At 46.8% G+C, this 14,653-nt stretch overlaps 1 protein-coding gene across 1 annotated transcript in view; it reads left to right on the plus strand.

The window, feature by feature from the left end:
- CCDC78 (coiled-coil domain containing 78) overlaps positions 1-14,653 on the plus strand; it is a 27,422-nt gene continuing 12,769 nt past the window's right edge. The window contains exons 1-7 of the mRNA XM_074965836.1: positions 1-99; positions 377-508; positions 6,668-6,754; positions 7,075-7,254; positions 10,579-10,752; positions 11,034-11,084; positions 13,300-13,388. Coding sequence (XP_074821937.1) covers positions 22-99; positions 377-508; positions 6,668-6,754; positions 7,075-7,254; positions 10,579-10,752; positions 11,034-11,084; positions 13,300-13,388 — 791 coding nt within the window. The 5' untranslated portion in view covers positions 1-21. The remainder of the gene's footprint in view (positions 100-376; positions 509-6,667; positions 6,755-7,074; positions 7,255-10,578; positions 10,753-11,033; positions 11,085-13,299; positions 13,389-14,653) is intronic.

A 14,653-nucleotide genomic window follows, 5' to 3' on the forward strand; every position in this document is an offset into this window, starting at 1 on the left:
CAGCACCGACTGTATGAACACATGGACGTTAGGAGTGCCATGGAGAGTGAGAGCATAGGAACCCTCCGAGAACAGGTCCAGTGCCTCACCAATGAAAACGTAAGTGTGAAATGCAAATTTGTCTTCAGTGCCTTTCCTGCATACTGAGTCAGGTATTTTGAAAACTTGATCCTAATTGCAGGATGAAAATGGCAACTGACAACTCCCTTTCCAATCTGTTAAAGCCACTGTATGCAGAAAGCTGTGTTTTCTTATCATGTAAGCTGTTTGTTCTTCCCTTCCCCCAACCTGCCTATCTGTGCAGTGCTGTGCATGGGGGAGAAGATCTTGTTTCTGCTCAGTATAGGGAGTCACTGACGTTGTTTTGTGTACCCAGGTGCAGCTGCAGGATAGGAACGAAAGACTGTACACAAAGCTTGGAGAACTGCAGGAGAAGATGGGGAATCTGGCTGGTTCCAAAATGGATTTGTCATCCAGATTGGTCTTCAGCGAGGAGGAGAAACTTAAGGTAATGTATGCATCTTGGGAGCTGGAGATACTTGAGCTGTTGAACCCCACTGAGCCCAGAAATATATGGGTATGTAGAATCCTTGGGAAATGTAAAGATATTCTCCCTGAAGGTCTATAAAAACATGTGCACTCCCCAACAGCCAGGGCTACTCTACTTATTCCGTATAGGTTTCAGTGGTAGCCGTGTTAGTCTGTATCAGCAAAAAAATTGAGGAGTCCTTGTGGCACCTTAGAGACTAACAAATTTATTTGGGCATAAGCTTTCGTGGGCTAGAACCATCTGATGAAGTGGGTTCTAGCCCATGAAAGCTTATGCCCAAATAAATGTGTTAGTCTCTAAGGTGCCACAAGGACTCCTCGTTTTTATTCATTATAGTTACTTCTGCTGGGGAAGGCTAGGACTGGTGCACAATGTCAGCTTCCAGATAGCCACTATTGCACATCACTTCCTTCTGGAAAAGGCTGAGACGTCTCAGAATGTGTATCACTTAATCTCAAAGTTTTTACTTGTCCTTTATACTCTTCCTCTTTGGGGTTATGAGGGAATCCAGTCTTTGGCATCTCCACAGTTCTCAGCTGATGTGTCTCCGCATCAGCATATTTTAATATTAAGGTGCAAAACTCTTCTCAGCCTTATCTATGGAGCTGTGGTCAGTGCCTCCATAATAAGCTGGTGCTCAGATCACAAGAGGCATGTCTGCTTGCAGATCTCTTTTGTGCTTATATTTTTGGTCTAGGCCTGTTGGCATAACCAGTAACACTGAAGTGTTCGCCTCAATGGCAGTCCCTGAACTTTAACTGAGGCCTTGTCTACACTACGAAATTAGGTCGAATTTATAGAAGTCAGTTTTGTAGAAAGCATTTTCATACAATCAATTGTGTGTGTCCCCACAAATGCTCTAAGTACATGTAGTCGGCGGAGTGTGTCCATAGTACCGAGGCAACCATCGACTTCCGGAGCGTTGCACTGTGGGTAGCTATCCCACAGTTCCCGCAGTCTCTGCCACCCATTTGAATTCTGGGTAGAAATCCCAATGCCTGATGGGGCTAAAACATTGTCGCACGTGGTTCTGGGTACATATCATCAGGCCCCCCCTTCCCTCCCTCCCTCCGTGAAAGCAAGGGCAGACAATCGTTTTACACCTTTTTTCTTGGTTACCTGTGCAGACGCCATACCGCGGCAAGCATGGAGCCCGCTCAGCTAACCATCACCGTATGTCTCCTGGGTGCTGGCAGACGCGGTACTGCATTGCTACACAGCAGCAGTTTATTGACTTTTGGCAGCAGACAGTGCAGTATGACAGATAGCTGTCGTCGATGTAGTCCTGGCTGCTCTTTTAACCGACCTCGATGAGGTCAGGGGCGCCTGGGCAAACATGGGAGTGACTCAGCCAGGTCATTTCCCTTTTAAGTTTCGTCTCATGGCGATTCAGTCCTACCGGCAGTGCACTGTCTTTTAATCAGCAGCCAGCAGAAGACGATGGCCAGCAGTCATACTGCACCGTCTTCTGCCGAGCACCCAGGAGATGATGATGGCTAGCAGTCGTCATGCACAGTCTGCTGCCAGCAAAATGTAGAAAGATAGATGAAGTGGTCAAAACAAGAAATAGACCAAATTTGTTTTGTATTCATTTTCTCCTCCTTCCCTCCGTAAAATCAACGGCCTGCTAAACCCAGTTTTGAGTTCTATCCTTGAGATTTTGAGTTCTATCCTTGAGGGGGCCATTCTGTTTCTCGCAAAGCCACCCCCTTTGTTGATTTTAATTCCCTGTAAGCCAACCCTGTAAGCCACGTTGTCAGTCGCCCCTCGTTCCGCCAGACCAACGGCAAACAATCGTTTTGCGCCCTTTTCCCTGGATTGCCCAAGCAGACGCCATAGCACAGCAAGCATGGAGCCCGTTCAGCTCACTACAGCAGTTATGACCATTGTAAACACCTCGCGCACTATCGTGCAGTGTATGCAGAACCAGCACCTGAAAAACCACGCGAGGAGGCAACAGCAGCGCGGTGATGAGGACATGAACACACTTTTCTCTAAAATCACGTTCCCCTGCAATTTGGAGATCATGGTGTTAATGGGGCAGGCTCATGCCGTGGAACGCTGATTCTGGGCTCGGGAAACAAGCACAGACTGGTGGGACCGCATAGTGTTGCGGGTCTGGGATGATTCCCAGTGGCTCCGAAACTTTTGCATGCGTAAGGGCACTTTCATGGAACTTTGTGACTTGCTTTCCCCTGCCCTGAAGCGCCAGAATACCAAGATGAGAGCAGCCCTCACCGTTGAGAAGCGAGTGGCAATAGCCCTGTGGAAGCTTGTAACGCCAGACAGCTACCAGTCAGTCGGGAATCAATTTGGAGTGGGCAAATCTACTGTGGGGGCTGCTGTGATGCAAGTAGCCAACGCAATCATTGAGCTGCTGCTATCAAAGGTAGTGAGTCTGGGAAATGTGCAGGTCATAGTGGATGGCTTTGCTGCAATGGGATTCCCTAACTGTGGTGGGGCTACAGACAGAATGCATATCTTTATCTTGGGACCGGACCACCAGGGCAGCCAGTACGTAAACCACAAGGGGTACTTTTCAATGGTGCTGCAAGCACTGGTGGATGACAAGGGACATTTCACCAACAACAACGTGGGTTGGCCGGGAAAGGTTCATGACGCTCGCGTCTTCAGGAACTCTGGTCTGTTTAAACCGCTGCAGGAAAGGATTTACTTCCCAGACCAGAAAATAACTGTTGGAGATGTTGAAATGCCTATAGTTGTCCTTGGGGACCCAGTCTACCCCTTAATGCCCTGGCTCATGAAGCCGTACACAGGCACCCTGGACAGCAGTCAGGAGCTGCTCAACTATAGGCTGAGCAAGTGCAGAATGGTGGTAGAGTGTGCATTTGGACATTTAAAGGGTCGCTGGCACAGTTTACTGACTCGCTCAGACCTCAGCGAAACCAATATTCCCATTGTTATTGCTGCTCCACGATCTCTGTGAGAGTAAGGGGGAGACGTTTATGGCGGGGTGGGAGGTTGAGGCAAATCGCCTGGCCGCTGAATACACGCACCCAGACACCAGGGCAGTTAGAAGAGCACAGCAGGAAGCGGTGCGCATCAGAGAAGCTTTGAAAACCAGTTTCATGACTGGCCAGGGTACTGTGTGACACTTCTGTTTGTTTCTCCTTGATGAAAACCTGCCCCCTTGGTTGCCTCTAAATTGCCTGTAAGCCACCCGTCCTCCCCCCTTCGATCACAGCTTGCTTGCAAAGGAAATAAAGTCACTATCATTTAAAAAACATGTATTCTTTACTAATTGATTACAAAAATAGGAAGATAACTCACAAGGTAGGCCAGGTGGGGTGTGGGAGGAGGGTAGGAGGGAAGGAAAAGACCACTTTAAAATTTGTTGAATGCCAGCCTTCTGATGCTTGGGCTGTCCACTGGGGTGGAGCGGTTGGGTGCCCGGAGCCTCCCACCCCGCATTCTTGGGCATCTGGGTGAGGAGGCTATGGAACTCGGGGGGAAGGAGGGCAGTTAAACAGCGGCTGCAGTGGCAGACAGTGATCCTGCTGCCGTTCATGAACCTCCACCAGACGCCGGAGCATGTCTGTTTGATCGCGCAGTAGCCCCAGTGTTTCCTCATGCCTCCTCTGATCTTCCTGCCGCCACCTCTCCTCACGTTCATCGGCCACCATCCTGTACTCTGCTATTGTGTCCCTCCACACAGGTCTGTCAGTGCCGGATGACTGCATGAGCTCAGAGAACATGTCATCGCACGTGCGTTTTTTTCGCTGCCTTATCTGACATAGCCTTTGGGACGGAGGAGGGAGGCTTGAAACATTTGCAGCTGCTGGAGGAGAAAAAGGGAGTGAAGTATTTTAAAAGATACATTTTACAGAACAATGGCTATACTCTTTCACGGTGAACAACACTATTCACATTAAATAGCACATGTGATTTTGGTACAAGGTCGCATTTTGCATCTTATATCGAGTGCCTGCGGCTTTGGTGTTAGAGATCACACACACAGGGCTGGGCAACAGAATTCGGCTTGCAGGCGGCCATGGTATGGCATAGTCTTTCGGCTTCTGCATCATTCATAACAGCAGCCCCCTCCTTTCCCATACCAAGGAAAGCCTGTTGAGTTGGCCATTTAGTACTGCAGTTTTCCTGTTAACGTGCAGCAGCAGAAACCAAATCAACCCCCTCCCCCCATCCAATTCTCTGGGATGATCGCTTTTCCCCTCCCCCCACCGCCTGGCTGGTATCAGGGAAGATCCCTGCTAGCCAAACACGAACAGCTCAGCGCCAATGGACCCCCTCCCACCACATGGCTAACTGTGGGGAGGATTTCTTTTCAGCCACAGGCAAACAGCCCAGTAGGAACGGGCACCTCTGAATGTCCCCTTAATCAAATTCCCCTATTTCAACCAGGTTACCATGAACAATATCACTCTCCTGAGGACAACACAGAGAGATAAAGAACGGATGTTGCTTGAATGCCAGCAAACACCGGGACCATACGCTGCCAGGCTTTGTCATGCAATGATGCCAGATTACTTGCTACTAGCATGGCGTGGTAAAGTGTCCTACCATGGAGGATGGAATAAGGCTGCTCTCCCCAGAAACCTTCTGCAAAGGCTTTTAGAGTACCTCCAGGAGAGCTTCATGGAGATGTCCCTGGAGGATTTCCACTCCATCCCCAGACACGTTAACAGACTTTTCCCGTAGCTGTACTGGCCACGAATGCATCCCAAGTCCTCAGGGTTACTTAATCATTAAAAAACGCTTGCTTTTATAACATGTATTATATTTAAAAAGGTACACTCACCAGAGGTCCCTTCTTTGGCTTCGTTGGGTTGGGAGGGTATTTCGGTCAGGATAAAAAGATCCTGGCTGTCGGGGAGAACGGTGTGCTATGTGCTCTCCTCACGCTCATCCTCCTTCTCCTCATCTTCCCCATCTGCAAAATCCTCAGCCATGGCAGAGAGTACCCCATCATGGGAGTCCACGGACAAGGATGGGGTAGTGGTGGCGGCCCCCCCTAGAATTGCATGCAGCTCAGCGTAGAAGCAGCATGTCTGGGGCTCTGTCCCGGAGCGTCCGTTTGATTCTTTGGTTTTCTGGTACGCTTGTCTGAGCTCCTTAAGTTTCACGCGGCACTGTGTTGTGTTCCTGCTGTAGCCTCTGTCCCTCATGGCCTCTGAGATTTTTTGAAAAGTTTTGGCATTTCGTTTTTTGGAACGTAGTTCTGATAGCACGGATTCCTCTCCCCATACAGCGATCAGATCCAGTACCTCCTGTTCGGTCCATGCTGGAGCTCTTTTTCGATTCTGGGACTGCATGGTCACCTGTGCTGATGAGCTCGCCTGGCCAAACAGGAAATGAGATTCAAAAGTTTCCAGGGCTTTTCCTGTACACCTGGCCAGTGCATCCAAGTTCAGAGTGCTGTCCAGAACAGTCACAATGGTGCACTGTGGGATAGCTCCCGGAGGCCAATACCTTTGAATTGCGTCCACACTAACCCTAATTCAAAATGGCGATGTTGATTTCAGCGCTAATCCCCTCGTTGGGGAGGAGTACAGAAATCAGTTTTAAGAGCCCTTTATGTCTAAAAAATGGCTTCGTTGTGTGGACGGGTGCAGGGTTAATTCAGATTTAATGCTTCTAAATCCGACATAAACTCGTAGTGTAGACCAGGCTTGAGGCTCCAGACCATTGCTGGAGGCTAGCCTGCTTTCTCTTGGCCACATACTTAGTCCCGATTCAGTCACTGCTCAGGCAGAACAACCATTGTCTTCAGTGGGACATTTATCTGAGTGAGGACTGAATAAAGACTGTAGGATTTGGCCCACAGATTGCAAACATAAATGTGAGGGCTTCTCTTTTTCATACACCTTGTCAGGCTGGCTAGTCTGGCATTACCCTGGCAAACTGGAACAGGCACATACCACCTTTGCAGTGAAGGGGGAGTCAGAGTCTCTTGAACGGATTCTACAGGGTAAAAAATCTCTGATTTCAAAAGTAACTTTTTGAAGAAATCTTACCTCTCGTTGTCTCTGAAACCCCACTTATGTCCTGTGGGCCCTAATTTCAGGAGACTGGAATTTCCTGTTGTGGATTTCTGTACCTGAGATTACAATGCAGTCTTATTTGTGTGTCTCATAGATTTCTAAGGACCTCATTGATCTCCAGATCGAGACAAACAAAATGAGAGAGCAGTATGAGGCAGAGAACTTTGAACTGAAAAATATGGTATGTGACACTATAATACTGCATTACAGTCTGTATGCATTAACCCATCTCTGCTGCTCTTCATACTCGTCCTCTGTCAGATACACTGACTCTAGGGTTAGAATCTTTGGTGTGCACTTAATACCCAGTTTGTCCCGGTCTCTTGCTAGAGCTGTCATTCTCCCTTCACTTGCATGAGCATTAAAATGCACTCCCAAACTTGTGTCACTTATGTGCTAAGCCTGATGAGAACCTGTTTTGCCAAGTGAAAACCTAGAAATGTTACACTGCCCCACCCAGTTCCCGTTGTAGAGTCTAATTGTGCCTCGTGCACACTGTAGATCCTGACCCTGGAGAACCGTATTCTGGAGTTGGAGCTCCATGATGAGAAGGTCACTGGGGAGCATGATGCCCTACAGGAACGCCTGCACACTGTGGAGACCAATCGCAAGGAGCTGGCTGATGAGTACATCATTCTGAAAAGCAATTATATGGCCCTGGGCAAAGAACATGAACAAGAGGTGAGTGAGACCTGCTAACCTGCTGAGTTTTCCTCACAATGCAGGCTTTGCTCTCAGTGATGCTGCCCTCCTCCTCCTCTGTGCACATGCCTGCCTGCTGCCTCTTCAATTTCTACTTTGCTGTTGCTGGAGAACATCCTCCTATTGGGCCTGGGAAAGAGCATGGATGTGAGCTCCTCACAGAGGAGCCTTATTTGTTAGTGCATGAACCAGGATGTGTAATGGACCATGAAGAGAACAGTGAAACTGACTAGACATAAAATATTGTCAGAATAAACATACTGAATGAATGGAGAGGGATTTTTTGGGGTACTTTCTTTTAGTAATCTTAGTTTCTTTTACCCATGGGAGGTATGCAATTTTCATGTGGAAATATGATTTTCAAGTTGGCGGTGTCCCTTTAAAATTTAAATTAGAGTTTTAATGGTATAGTAATAATACTTAGTATATTCATCCAACGATTTAAGAGCACTTTACAAAGGTAGGTAAGTGTCAATAGGTCCATTTTACAGTTAGGGAAATAGTAGCACAGATATTAAGTAATTTTCCAAAAGTCACACAGCAAGTCAGTGGCAGAGTCAGGATTAGAAACCTAGGGTGAAATCTTGGTTTCATTGAAGTCAATGGGGCCAAGATTTCACCAGTAGTCTCTTGGCTTCCTGTCCTCTGCTTTAACCACTGGACTCACTGCCAGAAGCAAGTGATTCTGAATTAGCTAGTTGGGACTAGTCACAATGTGTGGCTTTTGCTCATTATTTTTTCAGTACAGATTTTTCAAAAGGAGCCTCAGGTTCAAAACCCCCAGTGATCTCCTCAGGACACAATGAACCTCTGACACTCTTCTAATTATGAGCTGTCTGTGAATTTGCCAGTGTGTTGTCATGGCTTCTTGGCCCAAAAGCATCTCTGTGAGCTCATTTGTGAGCTCTTGTAAATAACAGGGAGAGTCTCGGAAGCATTATGAAAACAATTCTGTGTTTCTATTCACAAATTGCTCTGTGTCTGTCCAAGGGAAATGAGATTGGCTGGCTTGGCCTTTTTAGCCATATGGCCCTTTTGGAAAAGTCCATCCTCTAAGATGTCAGTCAGTCATTTTGAGGCTGTTAGCAAATTTATTGTAAATCCTCTTTCAAATCAGTTAATCTGTGGCCTGCACGCAGCCCTACCCTTCTTTGCAGATGTGGGTGTGTGGATTTTGATGTTGGCGGTATGCAGATCAGCCATTGCCAGGCCCCCAAATGGCCATGTAAACTGGCTACACACTGGGCCATCCACCCGGAAAGGCTCAGGATTGCTGTGTAAGGGAGACGGAGAAACTTCTATTGTGATAACTGGGCCTACAAATTTACCTTGTGAACTCAGCGAAGGAAGATAAATTCATAAGATGTCCCAATACTAACAAATGATGATGGGGAAAGGTGCAAAAGGGAGATAAAAAGACTGAATTAGTCCGAAACAAAAGGCCTCCTGACATAGCTCAAGGACTGTGCCTGGTAAACAAGAAAATATGGATCCAGAAATCAATTAACCAAAATCGATGTGTCAGATATTAGGCCTAATTGGTGGACAAAAAATGGGGAGATGGGCTATTCCAGCCATCACACCCCTTGTGGGTCCTTGAAGAAAGAGGCTTTGGGAGGAAAGTACAGAAGAACAGACAGGGATTACTGGAGCAAGCTTCACCATAATAGCTGCCATCCCCACTGTTTCCTGGGACTCCAGACCTTCTTCATTCTAGTCCTCAGAGATATCCAGACTGGCCAGAGAGAGAGAGACCCTGATGACATCGCCATCTCTTCCAGTTCCAGCTGAATCCCGAACACTGCCTGGGTTGAAACAGGATTGAATTATAACAACAACAGCAACAATGACAGCTCCAGCCCATCTAAACTAACTTCTTCTCTTTGGCCCCAAGGGTGCAGTTATTTCCATCTCAGATACCATCTAAGAATGTGTCAGACCAGGAGGGTGGGCATTCCTTTTAAAACCTCTCTCCAACGGAAAAGGGAATGGGGATGTTGTTACAATGAAAGTCTTATTTCATACTTTACATTTCGAACCCTTTACCTCTTTGTCCTTCTTTTTTGTCTTTAACAAAAGGTTAAAAGGATTTTTAATGGTGTTTGCCATGGTATTAAGCAGGCTGAGGTCTCTGTATACCAAACCCAGATCTTGTTTAACACCGTTTAATGTTGGACAGTGACTGCATTAACACCTTTGGCCCATGTAGTCCATCTAAATCAATACAACACTTCTCCTGATTTATGGAAGGTGCTGTGGGGTTCTTCAGGGTCACTGGGGGGTTGTGCAACTTCCTCAAAATAGCCCTTTGCAAATCCTGGTCCTGTCTCCCTGTAGCTATCCACATAAAGCAACATCTCATGTAGCCCTTCTGTTCCTTTTACAGCTGTATCTCTCATTCGTCAGTCTCTCTTTTCTGCTCCCATCACTGCCTCAACCCACCATATGCTATCTTTTAATCCCCATTATTGAAATGGATGACTAAGGTTACCAAAGCGTCACATCCTCCAGGATTCAGCGCATTGGTAACAATTACTCAAACTTGTCCCCAATCAAAAACCCCATCAGCGTTTTGTTATTTAATCCTCCCTTGAGACATGAATTCCCTCAATATTCACTCCAGATCCCCTGTAACTGAGCCTTTCTAGTTGAGATGATGTTTATCCTTCCAAAATGTGTACTGGCACTGCATTGAATCTGAATGGTTAGGTGGTGCTGTGGGTTCATCTACTTCTGGAGGTCTGTGTTCAGTTACAATAAAGATCAAAAATTAAATGACTTGGGTGGCATCAGCCTAGATCCTAGAGGACATCTGTCCATTTTTTGTAACACCATTCAATCTGGTTAGGAAAGGTCCAGGACTGGAATAGTAAGGGGCACTGCAGGTCAGGAGTGAGGGGCACTGGCAGAGCTGCTGGGGTCAGGGAGAGGATTAGCAGGAGGACCTGCAAGTCCTGAATGAGGTGCACTGGCAGAGCTGTGTGAGGACTCCAGAACTGGAATAGCATGGATGCTGCAGGGGAGAATTGAGGGACATTGGCAGAGCTGTGTAAGGAAAAATATCACACAGCAACACCTCTGCTCTCTCTAGCTGGTTCTAGTCAATGATACCAGTCCTGCCTTTCCACGAGAATTAAATAGTTCACCACCATATTCAGACAAGTGAGAGAAAAAAATCTGCTATCCAGAGGGATAAAAGTGAATGCTTAGTGTATATAAAGAACTGCATGTGCATGCTGAATAATACACACTGAGAGCTGGAGAGGGGAAATCTCAAGAAATGAAACTTGTTTTACTTTGCAGGTTGCTAAGAACGAAGAGTTGAGCATAGAGCTACTAAACCTGGTCAACACCAGGAGCTCCCTTCCTCAGTCATGGAGTAACTACTCCCCATCCCAAGCCCTGGCCAATGAAACCTCGGCCGAGCTGGAAAGGGTGCGGGCTGTGGTCCACCGCCTCTCTGCCCGGAAAGTGAAGGTATGGAACTTGTCTGGCCTCCTAGGTAGTCTGATCTCCTTGCTTCTGCCAAGGAGGGAAGAAATAGCTCAGTAGTTTGAGCATTGGCCTGCTAAACCCAGGGTTGTGAGTTCAATCCTTGAGGGGGCCATTTAGGGATCTGGGGCAAAAATTGGGGATTGGTCCTGCTTTGAGCAGGGGGTTGGACTAGATGACCTCCTGAGGTCCCTTCCAACCCTTATATTCTATGATTCTAAGAGACCAGAATCTGACCACTGTCCTGTTCTGTTTTTTTAAATCAGCCAGAAGATATAGTTGCCTCTGAACATGAACGTCGAAAACTGGAGAGACATGTGAGTGTGCAAGACTGCATGTGTATCTGAGCTGTGTCCGTCTGATTATTTATTGTGTGGGGCTCATCCTCCCTGTTCACCTTTCCCCCATGCAAAACATCTGTCAGATTGAATTTGGAGAATTGCCTACACCTAGTTTCTTGAGAGCTGTGTAGTTACCAAATGGCATGTACTCTCTCTGGGTTTTTGTTAGAGAACTGGATTTGCATTGTTTTAAAAAGTGACTCCTGCAAGGAGAGGCTGCGACTGGAGGAGCTGGGAGCTTCCCCCAGCCATTTTCACTGGGCAGATATAGACAAGAGTTTTAAAGGAAGTGGGTCTGTGTTACCTGCTAAGTGCATATTCACCATAATCTCTCAGAAGGGTTGGCTCAGTGGTAGCACCTCTGCACTGCTGTGCAAGAGACTTGGGCTCAAACCTCTGGCCCATTCTCTTGCCCCCAGAGCTGGGAGAGCTGCACAATCAATCCACATAGTATCAGAATCATAGAATAACAGGGTTGGAAGGGACCTCAGGAGGTCATCTAGTCCAACCCCCTGCTCAAAGCAGGACCAATCCCCAACTAAATCATCCCAGCCAGGGTTTTGTCAAGTTTGACCTTAAAAACCTCTAAGGAGATTCCACCGCCTCCCTAGGTAACTCATTCCAGTTCTTCACCACCCTCCTAGTGAAAAAGTTTTTCCTAATATCCAACCTAAACCTCTCCCACTGCAACTTGAGACCATTACTCCTTGTTCTGTCATCTGGTACCACTGAGAACAGTCTAGATCAATCCTCTTTGGAATCCCCTTTCAGGTAGTTGAAAGGAGCTATCAAATCCCCCCTCATTCTTCTCTTCTGCAGACAAAATAATCCCAGTTCTCTCAGCCTCTCTCATAAGTCACGTGCTCCAGCCCCCTAATCATTTTTGTTGCCCTCCGCTGGATGCTTTCCAATTTTTCCACATCCTTCTTGTAGTATGGGGCCCAAAACTGGACACCAATGCCGAATAGAGGGGAATGATTACATCCCTCGAGCTGCTGGTAATGCTCCTACTTATACAGCCCAAAATGCCGTTTGCCTTCTTGGCAACAGGGGTACACTGTTGACTCATATCCAGCTTCTCGTCCACTGTAACCCCTAGGTCCTTTTCTGCACAACTACTGCCTAGCCACTCAGTGTCTAGTCTGTAGCAGTACATGGGATTCTTCCGTCCTAAGTGCAGGACTCTGCACTTGTCCTTGTTGAACCTCATCAGATTTCTTTTGGCCCAATCCTCTAATTTGTCTAGGTCCCTCTGTATCCTATTCCTACTCTCCAGAATATCTACCACTCCTCCCAGTTTAGTGTCATCTGCGAACTTGCTGAGGGTGCAATCCACACCATCCTCCAGATCATTAATAAAGATATTGAACAAAACCGGCCCCAGGACCGACCCTTGGGGCACTCTGCTTGATACCAGCTGCCAACTACCCATTGAGCCCGATGATCTAGCCAGCTTTCTATCTACCTTATAGTCCATTCATCCAGCCCATACTTCTTTAACTTGCTGGCAAGAATACTGTGGGAGATCGGATCAAAAGCTTTGTAAAGTCAAGAAATCCCACTGGGGAAAAAAGAGCACAGAAATCACCGAAGTCAAGTGAGCTGTGCCTGCTTACACCAGCAGTGTATTCTGCTGATGTCTCAAGTTGCTCAACAGTGACCCCTTTGGCTAGTTAAGGGAGTATTAGCCTTCATTCCCTGGCTGAACAGGTGGTGTGAATGAGAGGGATCTTGAGAGCTCTGCTAGGGACATAGACAACCCCCTGGAGGTGGTGGTGATAAAGCAAACCGAGAATGCTGTGCTGGAGTAGCCTCTTGCCTCAGTTGCCTCATCATTTGTGTGATATTGACTAGTGCTTCAGTACCAACCATTTAGTTTCTCATGGTAATCTGACTCTCCTATCCACATCTCATCTGAGTCCACACTTAGTGTGATGATACCTATGCAGCCAGGATAGATTTAACACAACCTTCCTATTGTATTAGCTGTATTTTAGTGTATTAGCTGCTCCCTATTCCGTCTGCCCTTTCCCCTGCATTTCACTTCACCCCCTTTAGCACGTATCATTCCAGCGAGTGGCAATCCCTTAGGTAACTGGTAATTTTTTCTTTCTCAGTGAGCTTTCTCTGCAGTTCAGTCATTCTCTTTGCAGGATGCCTTTCATCTTCCCCATTCATTCTTGTCTTTTAGTTGCTTGGAAACCAGGATCACAGAAAAACTGAGATTGAAAAAATGAAGCAAACGTATGACTCTCAGCAACAGAAGCTGGAACAGAGAGTGTGAGTGTTTGAGGCCATCCCACCCCCTAGTAGAGTTGTTTGCCTAGCCCCTCGCACTGGAATATCTCAGCCTCACCAACATGAATGAATTGAATAGCATCCCTATTTTACAGCGAGAGACCGAAAGCACAGAGATAAAGGCTGCAAGTCTCAAGGGGCCCTGTGGATTTTAGGTGTCTGTCTCCTATTGAAGGTCAGTGGAATTTGGGTCCCTAAATCCTTGATGCCCCTTTGAAAATTGGAGCCTAACTGACATGCCCAGGATCACACAGAGAATCTGTGGCAGAGCATGAACTGAGCCCAGGTCTCCTGAGTCCCTGTGTCTTGAGCATATGATCATTCTTCCTTCCATCAATAGGCAGAGACTGAGAAGCTCAGCCCATACTAGGGGAAAGGCTGGGACTAGAGGGGCTTTGCTCTCCCTTTCACATTAGTTGGCTTGGAATGAAATTTGCCTTTGGTTTCAAGTGAACTGAGTTTGATGGTCTCAGCCCAGCATATAGTGGGCCACAGTTTGTAATATTTGCTTAGGAGATACCTGTACCAGGATATCAGGCTTTTTTGGTTGCTCAGCCTTGAGGACATAAATTGGCAAAGTTGCATGGAGTTGTGGGATAGCACAGGTGCATAGCTCCTGCCTGTGCTTTTTCTGGCTCTAATCAATACTATTGGTTCCTTGCCTTAAGCACTACAAAAAGAAAAGGAGTACTTGTGGCACCTTAGAGACTAACCAATTTATTTGAGCATAAGCTGTCGTGAGCTACAGCTCACTTCATCGGATGCATACTGTGGAAAGTGTAGAAGATCTTTTTATATACACACAAAGCATGAAAAAATACCTCCTCCCACCCCACTCTCCTGCTGGTAATAGCTTATCTAAAGTGACCACTCTCCTTACAATGTGTATGATAATCAAGGTGGGCCATTTCCAGCACAAATCCAGGGTTTAACAAGAACGTCTGAGGAGGGGGCGGGGGGTAGGAAAAAACAAGGAGAAATTTTCCCTTGTTTTTTCCTACCCCCCGCCCCCTCCTCAGACGTTCTTGTTAAACCCTGGATTTGTGCTGGAAATGGCCCAACTTGATTATCATACACATTGTAAGGAGAGTGATCACTTTAGATAAGCTATTACCAGCAGGAGAGTGGGGTGGGAGGAGGTATTTTTTCATGCTTTGTGTGTATATAAAAAGATCTTCTACACTTTCCACAGTATGCATCCGATGAAGTGAGCTGTAGCTCACGAAAGCTTATGCTCAAATAAATTG

Source organism: Natator depressus, chromosome 10 (genome assembly GCF_965152275.1).
Source record: "Natator depressus isolate rNatDep1 chromosome 10, rNatDep2.hap1, whole genome shotgun sequence".
In the NCBI taxonomy this organism is placed as follows: domain Eukaryota; kingdom Metazoa; phylum Chordata; order Testudines; family Cheloniidae; genus Natator; species Natator depressus.